The 18,447-nt window shown below is 43.6% G+C and overlaps 1 protein-coding gene across 3 annotated transcripts in view; it reads right to left on the bottom strand.

The window, feature by feature from the left end:
* CPSF73-II (cleavage and polyadenylation specificity factor 73 kDa subunit-II) overlaps nt 1–18,447 on the bottom strand; it is a 157,058-nt gene that overhangs the window by 123,044 nt on the left and 15,567 nt on the right. For all 3 annotated transcript variants that reach the window (XM_087380741.1, XM_087380740.1, XM_087380742.1), the window contains one exon: nt 3,195–3,280. In XM_087380741.1, the coding sequence (XP_087236867.1) occupies nt 3,195–3,216 (22 nt within the window). In that variant the 5' untranslated portion in view covers nt 3,217–3,280. The remainder of the gene's footprint in view (nt 1–3,194; nt 3,281–18,447) is intronic.

Raw genomic sequence — 18,447 nt, 5'->3', positions numbered from 1 at the left:
CTTTGTGAGGTGCACTGACATGGAGTCACCCTCTTCCATATGTGTATGAGACAATTCTCTTTTCAAAAAAGACACCCTGGCATCATTCCGAGCTCCATACATGCTCTCCAAAATATCCCATGCTACCTTTGAGGTCTTACACGACCGGATATGCGGAATGATGAATCTTTTCACTGAAAGAGAAATACACGACAAAGCTAAAGCATCACATGAATCCCATCTCTTTTGCTCTGGAGTAGTAGCTATAGCTGCACCAATAACTTGTCATGCAGCTGTACCCTGTGTTGCGTACCATAAAACTCCAGAGGGAGTAGTTGGTACCATCCAGCTTATCCTCTTGTGAGAGACCACTGAACTGGAAATCATTCTGATTTTGCTAGGCCATGTCTGAGAAAGAAAATACAGCAAATGCAAATCTGAACTGCATGTTCTTGTGCAACATTCGCTCTGTATCCAGACTGTCAAGATGTGAAGAGCGAAATCATCAAGCAACCACCGATTATCACCTTCGCATCCAAGAGGCAGCATGAATCGATGCCCGGCAAGGGAGCAACTCTGGTGATCTGGAATTGCATGCGGGGTCGTGCTCTTGCAAGCTTGCAAGCTCAGATGCTATTCTGTTGTTGCGGATGCTATTGTGGTGCTACTCCTTGCAGACACTTCTCATCTAAATATGTGTTCCGGCGGCAAATGACAATGCAGAACCAAGGAGTGCAGCTCTTGCAGTGCTCTTTTGCGGATGCTACGCTATGCCACTCCTTGCGGAGATAGAACGAGCCAATGCGGGCCTTGTTGCGGCTGAATTGCGATGAGGATGCGAGTGCGGTTCTTCAAGTGGCGAGCTATAAGATTGCAGATGCGGTTGCGAAGCGGATGCCCTTCCGGAGTCCTTACACATTACCGTCTTCCATTGCGGGTTCCTAGCTATATGCACAGCTGATTACGTCCAGATGATCGCCTGATTTTGATGTGATCCTGTGGAGAAAGAAGCATCTTTCTGCCGCATTTCTTGCAAGAGCTACCTAATCTAGCCAAGACGAGTGCGGATGGCTGCATGGGATGATCACCAACGACTTATTCCAAAGTCCACAAGACAAGGGTGTGCGGATGGCTAAAGCAAAAGTTGTTGAGGAGATCAAGAAACCATCTGGTTTTACGGTGAGCGGACTATGCTTCTAATGCAAAGCATCGTGTGGGGAGTAATTGCGGAAGCCTGCAGCATTGCGAAGCATCTTGTGTGGGGAGGCTAGTCTAATTGCGGAACTACGGATATTTTTAGAAAGCCAGTCTGGTTTTGATCGCCGATGCAATTGTTGTCTACGTTCTGTGCGTGTTCCATTTTCCTAAGCTCTAATCATCAAAGGGATTTGTTCCAAGGCTATAAGTGATGTTGAGCTAGTGAGCAGAACATAGTTTTTCAGTGGTGACGTGATGCGGATGGGAGCAACAACAAATGATGTTGCAGATAGCACGCATGCAACGATCGTCAACAAGTCCCAGATGGAGATACAAATAAAGGAATTCAGCGATATGGAGCAGATGCTTATGCCGAAGCTAAAAGTGGACTGGGAAGTCAGCAACAAATAAACTATAAATGGATGCAGAGATCATTGCGATTATCTACAACAACAATGTTAGGAGGAATGGATTCAAAGCGCTTCGATGAAGACCCTGGTTGGGCAGTTGATCACTCAGACCGTGTTATGAGACCATGGCGGGCAGATCAAATGGAAGCAGATTTGCTACGGGAAGATGTTGTATCGTGAAGGGCACTATGGAGCCAGATGAACTTGAGTTGCTGAGCATCTGAGGAGCGGTTTCCAGCAATTTAACAACAATGTGGAGATTTTTTGTGCTTTATTTTGTCTCTTACTTGCATAAAAATACACCGTTCTTCTTAAAGTGAACCAAAGAAGATGTCATGTATTTCCGGTGGAGGCAGATACGGTCACAGGGACATACCAACAAACTAGTTTGGGTGTCAGCGCCTGGACTTTGGTTTCTGATTCATGGAGAAAAAGCATGCAGTTTTTTTGAGGTGATGCGGTAAAGAAGAGTGAGGTGTTTTGCCTATTGCAAGTGTGGGGGCAATTATCGGTGCAATTATTTTGCAATTGAAAAGGCAAGATCTATATCGACATTACTGGAGTTTCCAAGAGCGCCTAGGATGTTGTGCCATCTTCACGCTGCAGCGCGGGTTGCCTGACAGGTAGGTCGAGAGACCCATGAAATTGCACCTCCAGTGAATGAGAAAACATATCCTATAGTAGACCTCCTGGTGTCTACATTCCCTGCAAAATCAGCATCTGCATATCCAACAACAGATGTGTCCTTCCTCCTAAAGAAAATACACATGTTTTTTGTACCATTCAAGTATCTCATGAGACCTTTCACTGCCTCCCAATTCTTCTTGCCAGGATTTGCCATATACCTACTACTGACAGCTCCCACTGCAAAAGCAATATCTCGATGTGTAGCAACCATGGCATACATCAAGCTTCTTACTGCGGATGCATAAGGTATCTTTGCCATTTCAGCGCACTCCTCGTCTGACTTAGGGCTGTCCGCTTGGCTAAGTTTCACATATGGAGGCAACGGGGTACTTATGGACTTCCCCCTCTCCATATTGAAACACTCAAGTACCTTGCTAATGTACTCTTTCTGTGACAAATGAAGGAGTTTCTTGTTCCTATCCCCCCATTATGTACAATTGGAGCAGCAATGTGTGCAAGAGGATTCCTAACTCCCCACTAACCCAACAACATGCATACGTCCACACACACTCGTGATGCAACAGCAAACACCTCAAAATAGTCACCCACAACATCAAAACCCATCAATTCCATCGAGCAGCCAATGCACGTCACTGTTGTCAACAACTCCCAACTGCGGGTGCCAGGATGCATACCATTGTAAAAGCATATGCTCTCACATGCTACAACACGTGTATGCAAAGGTCTCAGTTCCAAATTTTATCAGAACTCCCAGGCCAAGGGCTGAAGGACAGAAAATGATCAAAATAGTGCACATTTTCATGATCCAAGCTACAACTGCTTTATAAACACAAAATTATTTCAGAACTCTAAGGGACAAGAGGAAACTGAAGAGAAGACACTGATCCAAATAGTCCACATTTTACGACTGTTTGTAAACATAGCAGATTTGTAAGAAAAGATACACTAATGCATACTAACCAAGGATGAGACTTTTGATCATTTTGCTGTTATTGCATGTCTAATTGAAAAGCCTGCCTCGGATCCCGATATTTTCACCTCTTCCCCTATCATCCAGCAAACCATAAGTTTATTTTCCAATCGTAGGTAATAAAAATACTACATATACATCAATAAGCAACATGCAACACCCTCCACAGGAAGAATATAAAACCTCATATAGCTGTAATCTGTTCTGTCGAAATTTCCCAGTTTACTCACCAAGGACGCCTTAAATGAAACAAATTTCACTTTAGCAAATGTACACACTACCTTCCACGCAACACAAAAGCCATCAAAGCCCAAATTCTGGCTCCAAGGCCCAAGTCGACGTACTTAGAAGACAAAGTATTTCTTTTTATCAAGAGCAATCTTCATAGTAAATCAGTCTCTATATTAGCACTTCCTCCTTAGAGATATTTGCACTCAGGCCTTAAGCGCAATTTTTGGCATACCCGTGGGAAGGTGTAATTGGACGTTCCACTTTAAGAAACTAAAAATGTGCTTGGGTTAACACTCTCTCACTCTCTCTCTCTCTTCTTCTTCTTCTCTCTCTTTTATGATTGCATCTCTCTCTCTCTCTCTCTCTCTCTCTCTCTCTCTCTCTCTCTCTCTCTCTCTCATCAGACGTCTGCAGCAGTTAGGCTACGACTCGGCGATTATCTGGGCAGTAGTAGCTCTCTATGAGCGGGTGACGGGGCAGGTCAGGATTGGCACCAGCTGGACCCCAGAGATCACGAGCACTATCGGAGTCAAACAAGGATGTCCCTTGTCACTTACTCTATTTGGCCTCTACATCGACGAGCTCGAGACCACCATCAGGACATTCGGAGGTGCAGGCTGCTCTCTTGCGGAGACTGCCATCCAGATTCTCCTATACGCAGACGATGTAGTACTACTATCCTCTTCTGCTACTGGTCTTCAGCGACACTTGGATGGACTTCAGGCCTTCTGTGATACACATGACTTGAAGGTCAACCTTGGGAAAACCAAGGTGATGATCTTCAACACTTCCAGACCCACTATGCATCGAGAGCAGTTCCTCTTCGCCGGCGACCCTGTTGAGATAGTTGACTCCTACACATACTTGGGCGTTGTCTTCTCAGGCCCGATCTTCACGATGCGCCCGGCCATGCAGGCCAGGATCAGCCGGGGATACGCCGCTCTTGCCAGACTGGAGCGACAGTGCTACCACTCCCACTTCCAGGACCCGCGGACCAAGTCTCTCCTTTTTGATTCTTTGGTCCGCCCAGCAGGCATGTATGGTAGCCCTTGGTGGGGAGTCGACCTTTCAGACACAGAGTGGGCTCGAGTTGAGCGCCTGCAGATACTGATGTTTGCTCTGATGATCCGTAGCAAATCATCGGTACCACACCAGATCATTCTAGCAGAGTTCGGCGCCTCACCCTTATAGCTTGATGCGGCTTTTCAAGCTATCACCTACCTTCACAGAGTCAGGGATTTTGGCTCCTCCGCTGACGGTCGCCTCCGCCTACCTTGGTTAGCCCTATCCTCCTCTATGGCCTTATCCGTTGATGGGGACCAGCGATGCTGGTATAGTCGTCTTTCCAATTGGTTCACCCGGCTGGGCCTCGACTTAGACCGATTGCCAGGGTATAGTCGTCTTTCCAATTGGTTCACCCGGCTGGGCCTCGACTTAGACCGATTGCCAGTACAGCCTCGACGCTCCACCATCTCCTCTCTCCCCCACTCCGAGCTTCCTGTGAAGCTCGACTTCTACCGCCGACACTGCCTCCAGATCTCACAAGAGGGTTTCATCACACCTCCGGGTTACACACAACTTCATCTACCACATGCGCTCCGGATCTCCCTCGGTCAGTTTAGGGTCTCGTCACACCGATTACGGATCGAGAGTGGACGCGCAGAGGGTATCCCACGAGAAGACCGCCTTTGCCCACTTTGCGACTTACACGAGATCGAGTCGGAGGAGCATTTTTCTTTCAGATGTCCTATCTATTATGCCATTCGAGGCCGATACCACTGCCTCTTCCGCAACGGATTCGGCTCCCTCCCACACATGCTACAATTCTCGGATCAGCGGTGCCTAGCTTTCTTACATGAGATGACCCGCCACCGAGATACTTCTCTCCGAGCACGGCGACACGAGCAGCACACACAGCGTGAGGACACCCAACGACCTATCACTGACTTCTTTCAATCACAGGATACCTCTTCTCAGTCTAGCCGATGACGCGGACGTGAGCGAGAGCCAGAGCCACGACAGCTGCGTCAGCGGACAGACTCACACATCCAGGTCCATGACATCTCGTCTCTGCTCTCGGCCCGCCCCACTGAAGTTACCGTTGCCCTCATCCACAGGGCCACCCGCCGCCCCCGACGACCGAGCTCGACTAGGCCGCGTGACGTCAGAGGCCAATCATCTATCGCAGGGTTTTTTTCGACTTCCCATTTGACGGCCCCTCTATGATTGGTCTCTGACGATCACCACCTGCACATGTATACTATATCTCCCCCCTCTGCCCCATTTTTTTTGTGCCCCCCCCTTCTTCTTCTTTGTATCATCTGGAGGTAGACACATATTTTTTTATATCAGGACTAGACACATAGCCCTTCATAACCTCTTTTTTGTAGAAACGGTTGGTTGGCCCATTTTGAGACCACCACCGTTATGCTCATTGTATCAGTTATCTTTAGTCTCATAGACCTTCACGGTCTCCCGAAGACTTTAATAAACTTTCTTTCTTTCTTTCTTTCTCTCTCTCTCCTTCCTTCCTCCTTCGTCTTCTTCTTCTTCTTCTTCTTCTTCTCTCTCTCTCTCTCTCTCTCTCTCTCTCTCTCTCTCTCTCAACTTAGAGAGAGCTTTCAATTTGCCCCTTTTTCACACACCATGTGGGGCAGGCCACATGAATGGAATTCATCTTGTTTCAAAAAGTTAAGTGACTTATGTTATGTTAGTGAGCTTAACATAACCAAATCCCTTAAGTTAAAGATAACCTTCACAAGGGAATGATTAATGAAAAGAAGAGGGGTGGAAAGGAAGATGGAAAGGCCATGATTAAACTAAGGGATAAAGGGGGCAGGGAAGGAGTTTCAATTAAAGAATAATGGAATTAGGGGATAAAGAAGGAGCCATGTGAAGTGAGATTGGGGAGGCGGCGAGGGACCACTTATGAAGGGGGCATTAAAGAGGAGGGGACATGGAGGGGAAGGAGGTACCACTATGTTATGCACTAAGTGGTCTTCACTTTTTCATCAATCCACTATGTTGTGCACTAAGTGGTCTTTACTTTTTCATCAATCCAAAGTCCGTTCTTAAAGTTAAGGTCAAAATGGATTCTTCTTTTCAAGACCTTTTTTTCCCCCCCGAAAAAGAGGACAAATTTGTATTAACAAAAAAGAAGAGGTACAAGAAAAGGTAATTTAAAAAAAGGCAGGCTCAGTCAACAAAACTTAGCCAAAGGCTGCAGTAACCATGGGTCAACTATTCCAATAATCCTGAGACCAGGGTCAGCTATTCCAGTAATCTTGAGATCATTCCAAGCCATTGATATTTTCCACTTAGAATTTTCAAAGTTCTCATAAAATCTCCAATCACTTCCTCATGGAGAGGCACCAGATTTCTGAATATCTTGAACATAATTCAATTCTGAAGGTTCGAGATGTGACTGATCAACGTTGCCAAAGGTCAAAGAGCATGTCATTCAATCTTTCTTTCCGTCCCACCAAGGCATTTTTCCGTGTATGTATAGAAAACTTTTCTGGCCACTTGCTAATCTTCCACCAAACATTTCTAACACCCAGAGGACATGCATATGACTTTTCTTTCTGAATTTGCAAAAAGGACACATTGGATAAATTTTCTCATTCCATTTTGCCCGTCTTCCTCTCATAGGAAGTTTGCATAACATAACCCTCCACAATAATAGATTCAGCTTATAAGAAAATGTTGCCTTCCAAACATGTTTCAGCCTATACCTCCAAACTAAAACACTGTCACAAGGGGCATAAAGTTTCCACTAATCCTGAGCCATCACAGCCACCCAAGGCATCGACAGCTCCTTAAAGTCAGCACCGCTGCAATGGCTTGCCACGCATTAATGCAAAGCCCTTGAAATCATTTACTACCCTCAAGATATTACTGGCAGGCCAGCTGTCACTAATTCTTCCCAAAAGTAGTCTCACCACATTTTTCTCCCCTTCTGTGAGCAATCTCACTCAAAGATCCCATTGGCTTAAAACTGGGTCCCAAATATCATGCAAATATCATAGAATACTCTCAGTCCTTTTTTTGAAAAGCCTTTTAACCATCCTTGGATAAGAATGAATAAATGGCACACCATCATCAAATGCTCGATTGGAGAGCTACAATGATCTTCCAAGAGACCCATCCCCATAGAGAGATCTCAATCCCTTCCAATAGAACCTGTGAGCATTCTTCTTCCATATTACAAGCATTCTTTTCATGACCCTTCAAATAGTACCCTTGTTGTATAGTTCTGAGTTGATCTTGACAATGAAAATTTCTTAAGAAGCATCTGACGTAAAGTTGCATTCCCATGGCTCACCCTTAACTTAACCACTAAGGTTCTACATTACATCTTTGGGCAGGGTTAAATTTACATGCATTTTTAACAAGAGGTTAATAGATTTAAGTTAACTAGACTCTTTGAATACCAGTTGGTATGCACGCTTGTGTGACCATTCATTAAGAGCCATAAATATTGCTCCCTAACAAGTTTGGAATAGGCCATTGGGCTATATTTTATGGCGACCATTCAACAAATCTTTTACCTTCAAGTTAAAACTGCCTTTTAATAGTCCAACACACTAAAGAAATCATTTGCTTCCATTTTACATCCAAAAGCGCCGCCTACTACTATATTAGGAGGCAATTCCCACGTGCACTTGTGCACTCTTGTTTTTATAAGGACCTCATAAGGACTCTTGATGTGATTATCAATGTTTTTGGCCACAATTTTTATGGAAAAAAAAGAATGGTTACACAAAGCCGATGCGTAAAGTACTGCCAAGTTTCTTTATTAAAATTGATCATAAGGTATGGACCCTTGGAAATAGTCTCCAATAGAGGGACACATTCCGTCAATAAAGTGATCCATGAACTTCTCTTAGGATTCATAGTCCTACATCGAAAAAGTACCACCTATCCCAAGAGTCCATCAATAGAATTCTATACGATATACTCACAAAGGTAATGGAACCCAAATGCTCTAATTGGGCCAAGTCATTAAACTCTATCTTATGGGCTTGTAGAACCACTTTTAAAGCTAGCTATGATTTTACCCCATTCCAACCAATGTATGGTTCAAAGGCAAAAGTCCATTTGGAATTCATCATCCCCAATCTATGAGTGGGTACAACAACGCCTTGATGATCAAGAATCTGTTAAAGCAAGACTCTTCCAACTTGAGAAGCACACAAAACCCAATTAAGAGCATACCATGCTATAACAATAGCAAAAAGATAAAGTAAGGCATGGTTCGATGAGAACCTAAAGTATGAAGAAATAAATAGAGGAAGTATCTATACCAAGTTTATATTAGCACTTTGGAGGTGAGAAGTAACTCATGCCATGTCATCATCAACCACGTCAGCATGCACACAGCCAACAGTGCCACGTCAAGAGGCCATGTTAGCATGTGCTACCTAAGCACATAGTGCCACACATACAAACTTTTGTAAGCATGAGCACACACTACCACATTATCATTTTTTACCACTCCTTTGACAAAGTTTGGCATAATTTTCAAATGGCCATAACTTTAGATCCTGAAGGAATTTTGCAATGGTGTACAAAGTAAAATGGATCAGCAGGTCATGCTTTACACATTGAGCACATTAGATATGCCACAAGGCATTGAGTATGGACATAATTTTCAAATGGCCATAGCTTTTGAAGGAATTTTGCAATGGTGTATCACAAATGTCAATGGTTTAATTTGATGGAAGGAATTTCCTTCATGGCAACTATTTGTTCGATTGTTTTCATAGAGAAAGGGCTCTGGGGTTTGTATCTAGATACAAGAAGAAAACAGATAATCAAGGGTTGGAAAAAATGCAAGCCTGGTATTTGAAGAATGAGAGGGATTTGGGCCTTCTAGGTAGAGCTTTGAGAGTGGAATTCTTCCATCCCATCGCTATCTCGAAGACAACAGCTCAAAGTTGGATCATACTAGAAGCTCTATTCGGCTCGTGGGTGACAAATACAAAGATTATGCTCAAATAAGAGCTTTTAGGCTCCCAATGGAGACAAAGACTCCTTGGTGACACACCTTTACAAGATGCAGCTAATTATTAAGCAACTTTAAGCCCTCACAATTTGGGTTGAAGATGATGATGTTAAGGTGATTTTACTCATGAGTCTTCCACCCAGATATTCAAAAATTGTGACCATTCTAACACTTTGAGTTTCCATGATGTAGTGTCCATACACCTAAGTGAAGAGAGGAGATCAAAAAAGTGTATGATTGGAGGGAGCTTATAGTAAAGGATAAGCGTAAAGCAAAAGATGGTGAAGGAGGAAAGAAGAGTGCAAGTTTGTGACTACTATGGACGAGATGGTTGTGTGAACAAGTGTTGTTACAAAAAGGCATTTCATATGAAGACGAAGGAGTTAAATGGCTTGAAGATGGATAGCATGAACAAGTTGCTGGGGTAGTATGAGAAGAAGGATCATTTGTGATCAATCTAGAAGACAATTATGCATTCTAAGATCATGAAAGGTTTTGTTTTTTTATCTTGTAGAAGCTCCTTCAACTATTTTTATCTGAGTTTTACTTCTTATTATGGCCAAATGGGTGGAGCCACAAGTGGTGGAGGTGGTACTCCTAATCCACTAGGGGTTGCACTTGGGCCTACCATTGCAAGTGCAAGAGGAAATATAGGAGGAAATGATAGCTAGGATGAGGGTACATTCGGGGATATATTCCCACCTCGTGCTTTTCCTCTTTCCTGCTCTCTTGATTCCCTAGTTTTCTAGCTAAGTTTATACCTAGTTCAAGAAGGGATGTTCAAATGTTTAGAACTTCAATGGTTTAAATAGTTTAACTACAATAACCCTTATCTAAATGTTGTAATGGGTTGAATCTCTAAAAGGGATCTTCACCTATCTCTAGAGATGTACCTATTAGTCTATCCAAACTCAAATCTCTCAAGAATCTTGGCTCAACTCTCCAACTTTCTCATCAAATTCTATGCTAGGATTGAGATCTTACAGGTCTAGCTCAAATTCTATGCTAGTTTTGAGGGTCTACATCACTATCACTCATCACCTTTTCCTGGCCCACGAGTCTTCCATTAGAGCCTACAAAGCCATGTAGGATTGGTACCTCTCGGTGAATCGTTGTGTTGACATTATGAGACTTAGAGATTTTAGGTATTGATTGCTGTTTGGGATATATCATGCATAGTAACACACTGTGCCTAAGGAAATTCTCAGCTCTTCCAAAGAGGAAAAGGATAAGAGTCTGTCCAGCATCAATAGGATTGCCAAACTTGAGATAAACGCGCTCCAACTAGATGACAATAATATTTCCTAGTTTCTTGCCAATTCTTTTCTTGCAAAAGGCTTGCAAGATCTCTATGCACTCTTCATTTGGCAAGATTATAGTCCATAGCCCTTGCACCTAATGTCTTGGAGTTATGTGGACAACAATTGAGCATGAGAGGGCATAGTGATGGGAGACAATGTTCATTATGGTTGCAAAAGTGGTTGAATGCTCTAATATCTTGCATATTTGAAGAATGGTTTACCACAATTAAAACACACATGAATGTGATGGGCATTATGGGAAGAGAGTGAGGTAATGCCATTGCCTTCTTTTTGCAATCTTTAGTGGATCTAAATCCTAATGCAACTTGCATGTATCACACTATATATCTAGAGAGATTGGATTACTATGTGTCTATGCTTCTCGGCTTTTTGTTTGGAAAGCTAGAAGTATAAAGGAAAGAAATAGACTCATAAGTACATAAAGTGCAACAACAGAACCATTAGTACATAGAAGAAGTAGTGTACAAGTGATGGGGAGAGCTTCTAGTAGAAGGTAAGTTACACATGTAGCTGAAAACATAAAGGCCTTGCTCATTCATACTATTTACAACATGTTTATGACCCTATGATTGGAGTTATTAATGCTAATACAGATCAAAATGAAGCTCTATAATCACAAGTGGATGCAACATCCTCTCCACATAATGCTCATGAGAGTTCTAGTCCAGGTACATCTAGAGCCTTGGTTGAGGCTTTCAAGTAACACAAAGAATATAAAGTAATGGTTCAAAAACATATGTTGGCCTATAATGGGAGTTTGCGATCCATTTGCATGGTTGAAATGCAAAGTTTGTCACGAGGAGAAATCTAGAGGTGAAATTCATATAAGGACTTGCAACTTGGTTTTGCAAGTAGATTTATTGCACATTGCCATGCTCCAAGGGCAGTTGTAGCCACTTGATAATCAACAAACCAAACTAGAGGCAGATGGAAAAAGGGCTTGGACATCATGGCCAGCAAACCCCTAAGGCAAGCTTGGGGGGGAGAAAGATGTGACACAAAAAATATATTTTATTTGATATCGGTATCGCTTTTATGTAAGCTTGATAGGATTGTGAGGATCATGTGACATCCTTCTAGCTATCACTTTATTTTTCTTTCGAAGATAATTATAAGCGATTGAGAGGATGATTGAAATGAATCATTGTAAATACCATATGTATGAAATGATAAATACCTTGGTACGAGGGTGACAGTTATTTGTGAGTAAGATATGGGGTATTAGAAATAAGAAGAGTGAGTCATGTAAAGAGGTGGACCTTATGTCCATGAGTGCTCAATAATAAAAGAAATACCACATGCGAAGTGTGTGGAGTGTGAAAAAGTGTGGGCTCAAGAAGGAACCCTTCTAGAATTCCTATGTGGAATAAAGAGGATATGGGTAGTTGGAAAAGAGAGGCTCCCTATGGGTACCACAAGGGAAGACTCTTGACTTTCTCAACTTTTAAAGAGTCGTGTGTATCTTGAGATGGGACATTTGTCAAAATGTGCCCAAAAGAAAAATGGATGGTGACCCATGCCCTTATGTCACCAAGGCATAAAACATTGCTCAAAAGAGACACTCAATCTCTATCTCCTTAGAATTAAAAAAATGTATAAACATCAAAAGGTGAGATTATACACCAGCACGGGAAATAGAAAGGTTTCAGGGGAGGCATTGATTTGGGCTAACTGATTAGCTCCAAGAATGAGGGCAAGCCTTTGCTGGAAGAAAATCTTGTGACTCAACACCACGTGGACTGATGTGAAAGGAGTGAATTGATAAGGCTGATTTTGCTAAATTGGACAGTTAGGGTGAAGCATTTTTAATATCAATAGATCCCAAAAGGAGAGTAATCATGAGGATTCTCGTGTATCGTCTAGAGTCTCTCCCAGCAGCCACTGAATCCCCAACATTAGGGCACATGGCAAGAAGAGAGTGCAGCAGTAGAGTGGTAAGAGATGCCTTTGAGCACAATATATACATGATTTTGACTGTCTACTTGGCTGCATATTTCTCTAGACTCATATGTGCTTCCAATCAACTTGTGTGGACATGTTTGAGAGTGATCTAGGGTAGTGTGATTTGTAGGTATTCCACTGGGGGAGGGTCAGCTATAGAGGCAAGCCCTAGTATCTTTAATATCCCACCTAACCTATCCTAGTTCTCTTGATTGTTAGCACACGATGAAATGGGAATAGGATAGAAATATCACTTGGATAGCATGAAATAGGATGGGACCACATTTTCCCATTCCCATTTCTAGATTTGCTAAGGCGTGCCCTTTGAGGCCTCATGACTAACCATAGGCTACATGGCCTAGTATAACAGCCTAATATCTCATACGCCTGCCAAAGACTAACCATTTAGTATTGTGTGAAGGACAGTAAAAGCTCAAATCTAATTTAGGAATGCAGAAGACAAATATAGCTTTCGAATGGTACAGCAAAAAAATCACAAGCCCTGCAAATTTATTGTGTAACTAAGAAGGAAATTGTGCATATAGTAGACTATAAATAAAACTTACCCCCAACTCCTAGGTATGATAGAATCTAGACATGTACCAAACTTAGGTCTGATACCATGCTAGATCATTGAAAGAGACTTGCTTCCTCAGCCAAGCCCTAAACACAACTAGAGATCATATTGCCCAACATGCAGAGTAGATCTGACCTCACAAATGCACACAAGCACTGAATAAACTGCACACAAATCTTTAAGAATAGATTCATTTATAGATCAGGTCCAAAATATCAGACATTTACACAACCAAAACTATTCACAAGCTAAAGGAGGAGGTCCATCGCCTATTTGAATGAGCCAAATGTTTGCTACCCTACTGCTGCTCCTTCTTCTTGCATCTCTTTTATAGGGAGGAACCCCCTGATATGCTGGCTAACTAAAGGCTATGGAAGGCTGGCCAATTGGCTTTCTTTGGGGCGGCTGCATCTGATTAGAGTGATCCCGTCGACCCCACCTATACGTAACTGCCTTCCTGATATGCTGACCGACTAAAGGCTCTGGAAGGCTAGTAGACTGGCCCTGACCAACTAAAGGCTCTGGAAGGCTAGTAGACTGGTCCGGGGGGGGTTGACCAATCTGGCTGACACCACCTTCTTATAACTCCCCCTTTTAAGGCTGTGTACTGACCAACCTGTACCAGGCTGACCAGTCTATAAAACCCCCATATGCTAATCCTTTAGGTGGATATTGCCCGTGTCCTAGCCTCAGTCACATGGACCCTTACATGCCATGGAAGTCCCTTGTGCACTGTTTGGCTCTGATCAAGGGTTGCAGCCTAATCCAAGAACAATGTATGATATGCTGCCCATGTGGCAGCCTGTCAAGCTTGCCATAATTATGCCTACATGGCAACCATGATGCTACCAATTTGATTCTTCTCTTTCCACCACCAGATCTGATCGATGGTCTGGTAGATTGATGTGGTTGTGAGTAGACCTGCCCCAGACCTGATTCCTCAACAGTCAAAACCTGTGATGCCTAAATAAGTCTTTAACCTGCTAGTCACGGGATTGTTCTAGCCCTAATCATGGAAATCAATTCAGTCCAACAAGGATCCTTCCTTTGCTACCCAGGTGGCAGCCAGTTGTGCTTCCCACATAGAGCTTTTCATGTGGCAGCCCATGTAGCCAGCAGTCCCATTCATTGCCCATGTGGCAGCGCCTGATGTGAAACACCTGCTAAAGGTTAGTCTCTACCATTCTAGTATCAACTCTCTCTTTGATCATACCTGCAAGGCCACCAAAGGTTAGTAATTAAACTCGGACACAACTGATGTGGGCGAGTGTGTGTCACCACCCAACCATGGATCTCTGAAGATTACCCTTGGGCTAGAGGCCAGGTAAGACTACTTGTCCAGTATCACAAGCCTCATCTGCGCATAGATGTTGTATGGAAATATAGGCCCTAGATGGGCCTAATCTAGCAGGGCATTCTTCAATGGTCCCACTCCCAGAAATGATCCAAATGAGGCTACTTGATAAGTACACGGGGTCTTAATTATTATTACAACTAGCCATGTTATATGTGGACATAGCATTCATCCCCTCATCTAAGTGTCCAAATTCATAAACTTGGCATTGTTGACAATCCCAAGTGTTTAGTTTGGTCTAAGGACATCAATCTAAGAACCAGAGTATTCAGTTTGAGATGAACCTCAAAGGACTTTGGATTAGTTGAGCATAAAATCAAATTGCAACAAGTGATGATTGAAGAGCAGAAGAATCTTATTAAGCAAAATCTAGGCTTGGATGGATTTGCTATGAGGATGAGCTTGCAAGTAGCCACATTTGACAAAGTTTGAATTTAAAGTTTGCAAAGGCCAAACAAACATGATGTGTGGCATGAATTTCCACTTACCAATCAACTTAGATGGTGGATATTGGAAAGGTCACCTCCCCATCTGTAAGCCCCCATATGAGGAGAGCGTGGGGAGGGAGACCTAAGGGCATGTGCCCAAGAGAAAAGGTGAGAGGGGACTGCCACATGGGCAGCACCTCAGGGACAGGACAGCCAAAGGGGCTGCCACATGGGCAGCACACAGGCTGCCATGTGGGCAGCTATCAAGACAGGGCCAATGGGCTGACAGAGGATTAGCATGGCAGGCCAAAAGGCGCCTGCACAGGGCAGGCTATGGGCCTGCAAAAGAGCAGTGGCAGAGGCACAACAGACGGGGCAGACCAGCAGGAGTCCAGCCAGGAGAGAGGCTGGTTGGGCTGCTTGGAGGCAGCCAACCATGCCTTATATAGGGCGGATGCTGTGTGGTTTAGCATTGCTACAATGGACAGAACCTATGGAAGGAGCAGATGGCGGAGACAAGCCATCCTGGATCTAGCCTGGTAGGAGGTCAGTAAGAAGAATTAGACATGGCAAGGGATTCCACAAATAGAGGCACTGTGGATGCGCATCTGTGAGCAGATGGACAGCGTGAAACAGAGCCTATAGGCTGCACAACCATGGAAGGGAGCAGCAGCACCTATGTCAGCCATTGGCTAAGGCTGGTGGGGCTGGTTGGAGCCAGCCAACCAAGCATGGAGATGGGGTGACCAGGGGGGCAGAACAATGAGTTGGAGACTCTGGTGCCTCACATAGGGCTATGCACACAAGAGCAAGGGGGCAAGACATTGAAAGATTACAACAGTATTATGATTATGAGATGAATCGAAATCAGAATATTCAACAGGATGTCAAATATTGCCTACTCAAACCTTGAATGAGAATTAAGTGAATTAGATTGAATCAATTTTTGAGTTCACTTAGAAGAGGCTTCTAGAGCTGGTACTTCTCAATTTACCTAGCATGGTAAATACAGAGAATCAAAGGTCCTTTGTAATACTACCTTATAAATACTACTATTGGAATTCGATTGCATTGATTTATTTGGGCATGTATATAGTCCTAGCTAACATTTCATCTAAGCATTTGCTAGGTCTCCCTAGCCCCAACCTTGACCCATCAATCACCACATGTGTTGGCCTTTATCCATAGCCAATCAAGGCTGATCCTTTTGATCAAATGCGCTTCTATTGTTTGAAGATTGACTACCTTGTGTGGTAGATTTGTGCATGCCTTGCTGCCCACATGGTTTTCCTTCTACTACCCATGTAGCAGATCTTGAAAACTGCACATTGCTACACTACAACCAACATCACGATCACATTCTTACAAGTGATAGTCATTGTAGCCAAGTTTACACTTTTGGATAGCCATCTTGTCAGTATTTTTGCAAATACAAGCACCACATGCAATCCAAAAAAATAAATGGCTCAACCCTAGGAAAGACTCCCATATGCAAGCCGGCGGGTGGGCATCACTTCCACCCGCTCCTGTGAATGGCGGGGGGCATCACTTCCCCCACTCATTGACCTCTAGGGATCTAGACTCTACTGCATAAAGGAACATGCATACACAAGCAATTTAAGGAGGTAAGAAGGTCTTACATATCTTCAAGATGAAAAAACCAAAGAACAAAGGATTGTTAGTACAAAATTGAGCATGTGCAAGAACATGAGTATGCCTTAGGTGCATGTGTACATGTTAAAGAATATGTGTTCATATTTGTACATGTGCAAACATGTGAGTACATTTGTAAAAACTAGGTGCTTGTGTCCATGTTTCCACCAAAACTATAGCAATATGGGATATGAAGGGGGGGAATTAGTTCATAGGATACATTAGAGAAAAAACCAAAAAAGCATAAAAACTTATATGCAAAACACATATTAAAAGCAAAGAACAAGAAACAGAAAATGCCAAGGAAAACAACCATTCAAAAAAAGTAAAATCGTACACCATTTGATAGTCACCTTTGATTCTATAGCCCCACCTCTAGCAGGCCTTTAATCGTGGGTAGAGGTGGGCCGGCCTATGTGGCCACCCTTGGGGCAGCAGACCCACGAGTCTCCAAGCTCTAGGAGGCTATATACTGGCTAAGGTGGTCTGACTTGCTGGTCAGCCACATAGGTTGTATTTTCAAAGCCCCTATGGCAAAGGGGGAAGCCCCTTTTATGGCTGTGTGACAACCCATTGTGGGGAAGACCTAGTTAGCCCATTAGGGTAGAAGTCAGCCCTTTAGAGGTAGGGTGTCAGCCTCTTATAGGGATGCATGGCAGCCCCCTATTTGCTGTAGGGAGTCGGCCCTAGGAGCAAGTGTGTCGGCCCACCTAGGCCTGCTGGTTGGCCTATTTGACCAGCCGACTGGAAAAGGAAGGGGGGTGAAGTGCCTATATATAGACCCCCTCCCTCGCTTGTTCAGCATCTCTTGTAGCAACACTTGTGCATCATTTAGTGAAGGTTTTCCCAAGCAGTTCAAAGGTTCTGGCTGAGATCCATTGCAATCTCTCGTCTCTTTCTCTCCTTTCTAATCGGTGTGTGTGTGGTTTGCTCTCTCTCTCTCCCCCCCCCTTTGTCTATTTAGTTCCATTGCACTTGTCACATACAAATGGGGAGGTGACCAGACCACGTCCAACGATTCAACCCCTACTTGACAACATGGCATCACGAGTTGTAGAGAAGAGAAATTTTATGCGGGCTAGGTTGCCTACAGGTAAAAAGTTTAGATTGAGGAATAGTGATAGTGTATGAAGCAAGGTTCGATGATCCAGCTAAAAATATAGAAGCTACCAAAAGAATATATATTTCCATCCAAAGCTATGGACACGATACAAAAGAGAGGCAGATCCAAAGTCCCACCAGAGTGTGTTCCTTTGATCTTACCACATACTTCTACTATCTGCTGGACATCTCTAGACTTGAGCCTGTGTGGCCCACCTCTAGCGTGTGTAGACCCTCCGTCCAGTATCACCTACCTTGTTTGGCCTCTACGTTGACGAGCTCGAGACAGTGATGCAGTGTAAACTACTCGGTGCTTTCTATCAATTCAAACAACGGATTTTGCAGAGGCATTTGAATGAGATGATTGCGAGTTGCCAAACACATATACTTGAACTTAAGAGTTTGCAATTAAGCTGGAATTAAGACTTATACAGCTTAAACACAAAGTGAGATCATTGGAAAATGCAATATGATTGAGGGGCCAAGACGGCCCCCCCCCCTTATCCAGGCTCACTTTATTCTTGAAAATGGAGGTACAAGACCAAGGTGCAATGCACCTTCCAAACTGATGAACTCAGTGAAAACCTAGGACCTAGATACAAGACTCAAGAGCATATGTACAAGGTAGA

Source organism: Dipteris shenzhenensis, chromosome 10 (genome assembly GCF_047967505.1).
Source record: "Dipteris shenzhenensis isolate YYH24624 ecotype China chromosome 10, Dip_SZ_1.0, whole genome shotgun sequence".
In the NCBI taxonomy this organism is placed as follows: Eukaryota; Viridiplantae; Streptophyta; class Polypodiopsida; order Gleicheniales; family Dipteridaceae; genus Dipteris; species Dipteris shenzhenensis.
This window is presented reverse-complemented; position numbering and strand designations above follow the sequence as displayed.